Source organism: Rhagoletis pomonella, unplaced genomic scaffold, assembly GCF_013731165.1.
Source record: "Rhagoletis pomonella isolate Grant_MI unplaced genomic scaffold, Rhpom_1.0 Rhpom_scaffold_00886, whole genome shotgun sequence".
Taxonomy (NCBI): domain Eukaryota; kingdom Metazoa; phylum Arthropoda; class Insecta; order Diptera; family Tephritidae; genus Rhagoletis; species Rhagoletis pomonella.
In genome coordinates, this window is record NW_023459441.1 from 27,098 (window position 1) to 38,515 (window position 11,418).

Here is an 11,418-nt window from a genome sequence, read left to right on the forward strand (position 1 = left end):
AAACTCAGGACAAGGCAGAATAAATTTTATAATTCCGATTGAAAAATTTTACCAATTTTTTTGTATGGAGAGTGATGCACCCTAATATGTGTATGTATGCATACATATGCATATTCGGGGGAAGGCTCATCGAAAACGACAAGCAGGCAGTTAGCATAAAAACCCCACTTTATTTATGTATTTACATACACATGTAAATATGCGCTGTTAAAATTGCAAATTGAATTCTGTATTAACTAAAATAACTAACCGGCATGAAAAAAGCATGTGACTTGCTAATTTGCATGTTGCAAGTGCGGATGGCGGCGAAAGAATATATAGAACAAGTTTTATTCAAGCAAAAAAAAACCGACTTCAATTTTCATATTAAAAGTTAAGAGTACTGTTAATTTCTTCATGATCCAATGATCAGATCTAAATTAGTATGGGACCTCCTCTGAGGTACCACCTTCCCTCTAAAAAATAACATACATAAAAAACAAAATTTCCGACGAATTGATAACCTCCTCCTCGGTTAAAAATTAACTCAAAAGAACTAAAGAAGCCTAATTCGATCGAAACTTTCACCCTGTACTTTCACACGATAAGCAGGGATGTTTTTTCCCCAACTGGAAACATAAAGATATTAAAAATGACCATCATTGTGAAAAATTACAACTAAATATTCGTTTAATTTTCACCACAAAAATGGGGAAGCTTTTGGAAAACACGTCGCACCATCGGATAGCTCGTACAAAAATTTATAGAAATCATAGTTTTCGAATTTATTCCAAGCTAGTCGAAAATTAGCTTGTTTTGACGTTAATCGCACCGGCTATAGTCCCAGCTGTCCAGGAATTCTCCACACTTTGACAATGAACTCCCATGCCCTGCCCGGTGGTTGAAAAGTCATCAAATGAACTCTACCTATGCAATTCATCAGCCATTCGCTTGCCTGAAGCATCGCAGTGCCCTGAAGGTAAAAACGACTTGATTTGGAGGTAATCGGAGGCGATCGAAAGAGAAGTCCGGCATTCTTCGATCAGTTTTGATGGCACCATAAGTGCACCTAGAGCGTTGATTGCCGCCTGGCTATCAGAGTGCGTGAAAAGCTCTCCAGAAATATGGCTGTCTGTACGTGCGATTTACGGATAGTTTCTGACAGAACATACCTCTTCAAGCTTTAACCTCCAGTTTAGATTTTTCTTCCAAATTATTTATTGACCACTAATGGAGAGGTGGCCACTCTCTCAATACACCATATAGTGGCAGATCGGTTCAGAACCAGTTTCGGTTCGCGCCGTTTTGCTTCTTACGGTACGAGGTCGAAATTTGTAAAGATTTCCGAGTGCTCATACGCTTGGTTGAAGGAAAAACCGGAGGAAAAGAAAGGGTGAGAGAACACAGCCCTGTGGAGTACCTCTACTCACTCTACGCTGGACAAAGGCGCTGCTCCACTCAACTACGACAGTTTTGTGGCGGAGCATGCGAGCTGTGCGAGAGTCTTTAGTGCAGCTGTGTAGGAATAGTGCCATCCCGTCTCGTAGGCTGGAAACGATTAAATGATTTAATCGCACAAAACAGTCGTGGAAAAGGGCATACATTCCTTAATTAAATTTTTATTTATAATTTTAAAAACATACGGCTACCTGCAGCTGAATAAAAAATTTAACAACACTAGCATGTTTGAACTTCAAGCCTGATCGTTTGTAAATGCCAATCGTGATCGAAAATTAAAATAAATAAAAAATGGAGCAATTTTCGAGTGTAACATTAGGAGACAAGAATATATACAAGTTATATATACCTTGACATAACGCTTCCCAAAAAAATCCACAGAACAATGGCCCAACAGCAGCGAAAGCAACAAAAACCGTTGGATGAAAAGAAAGACGAAGCCAAAATACCGACTCACCTCAAATTCATATTCGCGGGACTTTCTTCGATGGGGGCTGCCGCCGTGGTGCACCCCATGGATTTGGCAAAGACACGCATGCAAATAGCCGCCAGCGACGGCAGCAAGCCACCCACCACACCACTGAAAGTACTGAAGACAGCCGTTAAAAATGATGGCTTCCGCGGCTTGTACAAAGGATTAAGTGCTTCCTTACTGCGTCAAGCGATCTACTCAACCACACGCATTGGCATTTATACAACCGCCTCCGAATATTACCGTAATGCTTACCAGATTCAGCCACCATTGGCCATGCACGTACTCATAGCCTTTGTTTCCGGTGCTATGGGCGCCTATGCAGGCACACCCGCCGACGTGGGCCTAGTACGCATGATGACCGATGCACGTTTGCCGCCAGCAGAACGTCGTAACTACACAAGTACTGTCAACGCGTTGACGCGCATCGTTAAGGAGGAAGGCGTGCTGACGCTTTGGCGTGGCGCTGTGCCGACAGTGGGTCGTGCCGTTGTAGTGAACGTGGCGCAATTGGCATCCTACTCGCAGTTCAGGGAATTGGCGCAGTCCAAGCTGCATGTGCGCCATGGACTCGGTCTGCATTTGATAGCAAGCATAGGTTCTGGTGTACTGACTGCGACTGCTTCACTGCCGGTGGACATAGGAAAGACGCGCATACAGAATATGAAAGTGATTGATGGGAAGCCGGAGTATAGTGGCCTCTTCGATGTGATTATTCAGATAAGCAAGAAGGAAGGTGTCCTATCGTTGTGGCGTGGCTACATACCGTACGTTTTGCGTGTGGCACCAGGAACTGTTGTTGTTTTCATACTTTTAGAACAACTAAATACGGCTTACTTTAAGTATGCCTTGGGTGAAGAATATAAATCGACAATATGAAGTGGGTTGATGCTGCTGTGGTGTTCTGGTTTATGTGTATGTGTGTGTTTGTATGTAAATAAGTCAATTATTTCGGGCTGCGTTTAGCTGGTAAATATATAAAAGATTCAATGGGAAAAAGATGTATGTACTTTTTACTACGGAAAGAATATAAGAAACGCATGCAGAATCTTGGGAATTCGTGGAGACAAAGGTACGGTTGCGTTGAAAGATCTATGCCGTTGGTGAAGGGAAATAAAAAGAAAGCGAGAGAGAGAGACAAAGGTAAAGATTAAACAGAGACAAAGGTAAAGATTAAACAAAGACAAAGATAGAGTAAAGATGACAAAAAAGATAAATGTAAAGATAATGATGTAGAAAGAATAAAAGGTGAAAAAAACAGATGAAGATGAAAGTTAAAGGTAGAGATGAAGGTAAATATGAAGGTAAAAATAAAGATGAAAATCAAGAAGAGAAAGATGAAGATAAATATAAAGGCAATTCTAAAAAATGCATATAGAGATAAAGATAACGATAGATAAAAAGGCAAAGATGAAGATAAATGCAAAGATAAAGATAAAGGTAACGATACAGGTTAAGGTAGCGAAGAACACATAGATAAATATAAAGGTATATACAACAAGACGGAAGTAAAGTAAAATATGAAGACAAAGATAAAGGTTAAGGTAAGCTAATGCTAGAAGTAAAGATATATTTATTTACATAGATGAAGACAGATATATAGATAAAGGTAAAGTTTGAGATAAAAGTAAAGACAAAGATGAAGACAAAAATAAAAATAAAGGTAACGATAAAGATAAAGTTGAAGGTAAAGGTAAAGTTAAAGATTAAAGTAGTTCTTAAGGTAAACGAAAGATAACCATGAAGACTAATATAAAAATAAAGACGAACATAAGAAGATAAAGACGAACGTAAAAAGATAAAAATGAACACAAAGATACCGATAAAAGTAAAAGCAAAGGTACAGGTAAATGTAAAAATAAAGATTTAGATAAAGAAAACAGACATAAAGATAAACATAAAGATCGAGAATTATTATTTTAAAATTGCTGCAGTCTGAAAAGCAAATGAAGTAATAAGAACGAGAAAAAAGATTTTGACCAAGGCGAATTCAAACAAGGTAAGCACCGTAACAGTTACAACTTTTACGAAACAGTTATTTTTTGACTTTTATTTAATTGCTCCTTAAATAACAGTTATTTCCGATTTTTATTGTATAAATACAAAATAACAATTATTTTTTACTTCTATTTAAATAATCTGCAAAAAAAAAGTAATTTTTAATTCTGTAATAAAATGTCTTAGATAACAGATATTGAAGACTTGTATTTATAAAAGTCATGAATTAAAATGTGTCAGTGACTTACTTTTTAAAGTCATCAATATAAATCAGTCACTGACTTTTATTTTTTTAAATCATACTTATAAAAGTCATTTGTATACATAAGTCGTAGTAAACTTTTGTTCTTTAACACCTTCTTAACTGCGAAAACTGATAGTGACTTTTATACGTACGGATTTAAAAAATAAAAAAATTTATAAAAAGTAAAATATAAAAAGTAAGTCACTGACTGATTTTTATTGATGACTTTCATAAGTAAAAGTCTGCGATAACTCTTATCTAAGACATGTAATGTAAAAATCAAAAATAAGAGTTATTTGCAGATTATTTAGAAAAAAATGAAAAGTTATTGTTTTTTTGGATTTATAAAATAAAAATAAAAAATATTTTTTTTTTTAATTTCGTATAAAATCTACAAATAAACATTTATTTTTATATTTGATTCTCAGTAAAAAAAGAAATCGATTGCTATGTATCACTTAGTTATAGAATATTTCCTTCATAGTAAATTTTTCAATGACAATTTGCATCAATAACTGTTATGTTCTGTCGCTGATACACTGTGGAGATTTTGACAATGCCTTATTTTTCAAAATTGCCTTTAAAATTTTGTATAAGACAGCAGCTAGTTTTTATTTGACTTTCCCCCAAAGTCTTAGTTTTTGTTCGCAATATTTTGGCATAAACTTTACATTACGTAACTTCCCAGAAAACCAAAAAATTAAGAATAAAGAGGGAAACCGAAATAAGTTTTTTTTTTTTGCATGCCAAATAAAGCAAATTCAATTCACTCCCCAGTAGCTGTATTTTCTGTACGTACCCATTCGCGCACGGCACCAACTTGTCGCTACATACCTACCTATGTATGTATGCATGTGCTTCAATATATATTTGTCAAGCTGTATGTCGAGAAGGTTACCGTTGTGCGCGAAAAGGAGCAGCTGTTGCTTACGAATTCTATGAAGTATACGGACTTTTATGGCTTCTGGAATGACGGTGTGGTTGTAGAATTGTTAACGCAGCAGCGTCGGGGTGCTACTTTAAAAGTTGGCTGCGTTGCTGCACTTAAGCGGATTAATGCAAATTGAGTTAACACTTTAGATTGGCCGTGTCGGGCGGGCATGCGCTTTATGATTTCTTGCCATTTTTGGCATTAAGCATAAAATAATTATTAATTAATTCACAACTGAATTTGAGTGTATAAAATCAAATGCGGGAAAATGTGTTTGGCGGTAGCTAAAAAACGATACGGCGGTGTTTGTGTGTGTGTGCGCAAGTAAGTACTTGTTTTAATTATAAATTCATGGCATATGCATGTCTAGAGTTTGCCGGTTTATTTGATTCTATTCGCGAAAGTTCTTTTAGTTTATATAATTTTTTTTTAGGCAGCGGATTTCACGGCCAGGTTGTGTGGAAATTTTTTTCAAGCAAATAGTAATGAAAGATAAGAGATGATGTCGAACACGACAACCGCGTCTACGTGAACGAGAACAAGACGCAGTATCTCAGTATAAAATCATAGGAATACTTTAGCAGAAGTTCTACACCCAACTTCTGACTAAATAAGATACCAGCAATTTCTATAGATATCCAATTTAGTTATCACTTAAATGACAACAAGGCAAACAGCTAGTGATGTGCTGAGTCAATACTTTTAAGTATTGATTGATATTCGGTACCGATTTCAAAAGTATCCAATACTTTCGATACTCGGTACCGAAACATTTAGGTTTCGAATAAAAGCGCACATAAGCCAAAAATATGAAAAAAAAAATGGTTCAGGGAGACACGCCTATCAAAACTCGATACTGATTCAAATGAAAGATGTACATATGTATGTCAGTTCGAGGCCATAAGGCTGAGAAACTCTTACTTTGAAGCATTTTTGTTCCAGCTGAATTGGACGATATCATTTTTGTAGGCCTGGGGGCAGATTCTGTAACCAGTTAGCGACAATTTTCGAATCGGTATCGGTTTTGTTGACATATGATATGAAATATTTTTACGTCAATAAGTGCGATATCGATCGGAAACTTGTCGCAAACTGGTTACAGAATCTCCCCCCTGAAAGGCTGCTTCATTCGACAAAGCATTTTTCTTGAGCCTAGGATCGATTAGTAATTAAAGTTTCTTCTAAACTTGAAATGCATACAATGGCGAAGGTTTAATGTAAAGAATCGGTATCGGGTACCGAAAAGGAAGTATTGGGTACCGACAATTCAGCACATCACTACAAACAGCTGTATTTGTCAAACAAATGACCCACTTGAACGGTCACTGTATCTTAAAACCACACACATAACGAAACTCTAAATGTAACGGCAGTAAACCTGTTCCATGTGTGGAAATTAATGAATAAACCCGTTAAATACAAAATTTATTTCAAGCACCGCACACACCAATTGACACACCGAACTGGTGGTAGCAATGACCTACCTTTGATACTTCAGCATGGCGCGTGGCAGCAGAAAACTCCCATTCTCCGACACTTCCGTTGTACACTTCCCATGCACCGCCGCAATTTCTTCGCATGCGTTGGCAACTCCTCCTCCTCCTTCTCCATTTCCTCCTTGAATGCCAATCGCATCAGCGGCACCGGCACCACCACCACCACCACCACCACCACCACCACCAACACAACTCCTCCCCAATTCCGAAGACGGTGATGCGTTGCGCGAATGCACTAAAAGCGCACCAAAGCGTTGCATGTACGTGTAGGTCAGTTCGCCGGAATGCTGACGACGCAAATAACCATTCATATCACTGCTATGGCCACTATGCTGACTACCGCGTTCACTGCTGCGACCGCTGCTGCTGTGCAAGCTGCCGCGGCTGCGATTGCTGTGCGATGAGGCGAGTGACGCTGCACCGCCGCCGCGATAGATTGTTTTAAGCGTATTATGTTGGGGCTGGCTACCACTGCCGGCTGTGGACGATGTTGCTGATACTTTCGTAGTGACTAAATTTGTGCTGAGGAGCGCAGCGATCGGCCTGACCTGACTACCAACGACTTTTTGTACTGCCGCTTCTTCCACTAATTCTTCGCCATCATTATTGTAGGGCAGCGCTTGAATTGCATCGAAATTGTATGAATTGAAGTAGGCTTGCTCGCGCGTGCGTTTCATTTTGGCTGCCTCTGAGGCGTGGTCATCGAAGGCGGTGGCACTTTTTGCTTCGCTCAGCGGTGGCTTGTTGCAAATGGGCATTTTGTTGGCAGTGGTGGCGGTGGCGGTGGCGTTGACGGTGGTTTTGTAAGGCGTCTTGGCGTGGGGGCGTACCCTCAGCTGCTCCGTGGCACGTTTGCGCTGGCTGTGGCTATGGCTGCGGTGTATATGTGGCAGTGGGGCAGGTGGCTGCAGTTGGCTGGCAGTATGAACACAATTGTGGTGGATATTTTGGCAGTGTTTTTGTTGTTCACAGTATTATTGGCAGTGGATTTGCACTTCTGGTTTGTCTGCAAATGAAAGAGTAGTGCGAAAAAATTGCATTAATAAATATTTGTGCAATTTTGTTTTTTAATATATGGCGAGATTCCCACGAAAATTTTTGGAAAAATATTAAAATTAAGATCAATTTCATTATTTTGATTACGTTGATAACATTTTTAAACAATTGTTTAAGCAGATATTTTAAGCTTAAACTTTTCTATCATGTGAAACTAAATTTATTTAAATAAAACTCGATTTTAGAAAATATTTTCAAATAGGTCCTGCTCAAGAAAATCTTAATATTTTTCCGAAATATTCTGGTGGAAGCCTTAAATTATTATACATTTTATATTTCCAATGTAAAACCAGTACGGTTTGGTTTTGTATGGAGAGTAATGCACCCTAATGTATGTATATGGTTTAATTAGTCTCATGACGAGCGTGTTAACAGCGCGCTTTTATGAAACCCCGAAAAGCAGCAGGCGATGGCAAATACCGCTGCCGGCACAACGCTAATGAAAGTAAATAAAAGTTTCGTCTAATTTTCGAGTTTTGAATTCGACAACTTTTTACTTCATTTCGCTTTATTTCATTCATTTTTGCTAATCATTTCACTTGTATATTATTGCTTAATTTGGCTGGTATGCGCTCGAGATAGGGCGACTTGAACGTCAAACAAACCGCTGTTGTATAGCAAAGCGGCCTAGCGTGCGCGAATTTTATTCGATAGGATGGTCAAGTTAAGCGCGAAGGCTAGCGTGCATAGTGCAAATTCCCGTCCGGCATTAAACATCCGCCTTGTGCTGGCTGGGCATGGCTCAATTTCAGCGCGCTCGTCTGAACTGGTTTCACACTTAAATGGATTATAAGCACAAAATTTGCTTGCAGTTGTTGGCAGATATGTAAATAATATTAATATGCACCCGAACTACATACATACAAATATCCCAATATATAAATATGTATATATGTATAGTACATTAGACAGTATCAGAAAAAAAGTTCACCGTTCACTTTCGAATCGAAGGTATTTGTGCAATGCAATTTCGAAAAAGTGTGCATTTAGCCGAACGCCCTTTTATATTTTTCTTCATATCTTCGGCATTGTCTTCAAGTACCCCCCGTTCTAGTTTTTATGTACCAGATCTCAGATCTTATCACCCTAATGTAACACCCTAATGTCAGGAAATTAAAATTCACCAAAAATCATAAAACTTCAGAAAAGGAAGTATTTTTAACCGACTTCAAAACAAGGAGGAGATTATCAGTTCGTCTGAACTTTTTTTTTTGGTGGTATGGTCTAATGTGCATACATATAAACGTGTGAGGTGCGGGTGGTGCTGCACTCTGCTGTTTTTACAACGCTTTTATCAACTTACAATGTTGTGTGTTCAGACACCATTCATAGCAAAGGTATTTTTCTGTTAAATTAGCAAAGTATATGTGCTTCTTAGCTTTCGTCCCCAGCGTGTGTAAGTGCAACAAAACGGATATGGTTAGCTTCCCATAGCTGCTTGGATTTTGTAATTTATGCGTTCGCCTTTGCTATTTAGTGCGTTTTGTTTGGTTTGGTTGAGATTTTTGGTTTGCTTTAAATACAGCTTTTTTTTAGCGGCTACACAAGAAAAACAGCTTTGAGCTGCTTGTACTTGCGCGCTGGGGAGAAATGTTTGCTATGGAGCGGAATAAAAAAAACGCCTGTTAATTTTAAAACCTGTTGCCAATTTTATTAAATTTGTTTTCGAAGTCTCGATGTATCAAATTCAAAATTAGATTAATTAATAAAAGCATGACTTCGAGACAAGTCGAAAGATAGAACTTGTATTGATATTTTATAGATTTAACTGTAAACATGTGAAAAGTAAAAAGCTTCACAGGGGTAATTAATTGCTTTGTCAGATGATAAGATAAAACAAAGTAAGTGCGCCTGGGCCACACTGGAGAATTGAAACTTACGTTACATATCTAGTTTGTCTCATAATCAATATACACATGTACATACATATAAATATGTGCTTTTGCTTAAAGTTATATTTTTAGCCTTTTTTCTATCTAGATCTCTACCTCTACTCTGTTAAATCTAATTAAATTTACGTTATTCTGTTTTCTTTTATCTTTATTTTTATCTTTATACTCTATCGATAACAAAATTGATAGTAACATCCATCAACATATCGATTACAAAATCAATAAAAATATCGATAACAAAATCGAAAGAAATATCGATAACAAAATCGATAAGAAATTCAACAAAGATATTGATAAGTAAATCCCTTAAAAATCGATAACAAACTGATAAAAATATCGATAAAAAAATCGATTAAATATCGGTAAGAAAATGGATATCAAAATCGATTAAAATAACTATAACAACATTGATAAAAATATCGGTATCAAAATCGATAAAATATCGATAACAAAATCGATAAAATATCGATAAGAAAATCGATAAAAATATGGATTATTATATCGATTAGTTCCGAAAATATCGATAACAAAATCGATAAAAACATGGATTATTATATGGACTACTTCCAAAAATATCGATAACTAACTCGATAAAAATATCGATAGCAAGACCGATACAAATATCGATTATCTCTAAACTTTACTTTTTACTTTTTCTTTTTTACTTTCATTGTATTGGTCTTTCTCTAAGTGTTATCCTTTATCCTTTTATTAGCAAATTTTTGTTAAATTAATACCATTTGCATATACTGAAGAAGCACTTGTTTCAGCCCCAACCATTCCCGTGTGCAATTCCCGTTGAATTTTTTCAATTTACTCCGAACCAAGCAACCGCCGCTAGAGAAGTTTCACTTCAAAGTGACTGCGAGACCTCCTTTTATGTTGCCTAAGAAATTCATTGTAGAACACTGCTTAATAAGTTTGTACAACATTTTAACCCTCTGACTACCTGTTTTAATAAACTTTCGCCATATATCATACACTTGGATCCAAGCGTTCCAGCCCTAAAAGTATTCAACGCGGAACTCGCTGGTGTCTACTATCACCTCTTCTACGATCTATCCATTAATTTACCAATAAATTCATTAAACAAAGGTAAGTTATAAATCTAAATACATGTCGATTTGTTGCAAAAAAAAAATCCCATACATTTGAGGATTACTTACTAGTGCCATTATTTCAAATATTATTTGTCTTCGATTATGGCTGTCAAAGTCGTTGACATTTTGCATGTAATTATCATTTTAATTAAACTTTCTATTACTAACATAACAATAATTGTCACACAGCATATACACACATACACACGTGCATAGCTTGAAGCTAATTAGAAACAAATTGAGTCGAAGGAAATGATAAAAAAACAAAAACAAAGCGAGCGCGCTGAAACTGGTTGTCATTATAAAAGTGGACACCGAAAGCGGATACCATTGAGTCCGGTTCAAGAATGAATTGTATCTGTTTATAAGCTGAATGCTACTGCCTTTGAATCAAATCAAAATTGGCTTGCTATAATAAAACCGGCAAGCAATTTGTTACGCAATAATTTCAACAATACATCCTGGGAAAGTTTTCTGCAATTTTTACATACATAAGTATTTCTATGAGCATACATATGTATGTACATATATTTAAACCAAATAATATATTGGCGGATTTAGAAAACTCACTTAACGATGATATGTAGTCGACGAATTAAATCTTCAAAAAAGAAGGTTCTTAAAAAAAAAACCAAGCACATTCTTCGAAGCGATTTCTATGTAAAAATTTTCTTAGGAAGGAAGTGTTGAAAGCACCTGAAGAAATCGTTCTGTACCTATTCGGTATTTGCTCGGTGGATCCGGGGAAGTGAAGTGCTCTCGAGATGAATAAGATACGAGATGGACTTGAAC

The 11,418-nt window shown here is 36.8% G+C and overlaps 2 protein-coding genes across 2 annotated transcripts in view; one reads left to right on the top strand and one right to left on the bottom strand.

Annotated features, from left to right (window-relative positions):
• The window catches only part of LOC118751658 (probable serine/threonine-protein kinase DDB_G0282963), a gene marked incomplete at its 3' end in the record, with an annotated part of 31,586 nt that extends 24,002 nt beyond the window's left edge, over positions 1-7,584 (bottom strand). The window contains exon 1 of the mRNA XM_036486471.1: positions 6,567-7,584. Within this exon, the coding sequence (XP_036342364.1) occupies positions 6,567-7,336 (770 nt within the window). The remainder of the gene's footprint in view (positions 1-6,566) is intronic.
• Positions 1,823-2,788, top strand: LOC118751659 (mitochondrial 2-oxoglutarate/malate carrier protein-like). Its single transcript, XM_036486472.1, has one exon. The coding sequence runs from the start codon at positions 1,823-1,825 to the stop codon at positions 2,786-2,788; it is 966 nt and encodes a 321-aa protein (XP_036342365.1).
• Positions 7,585-11,418: the final 3,834 nt, after the last annotated feature.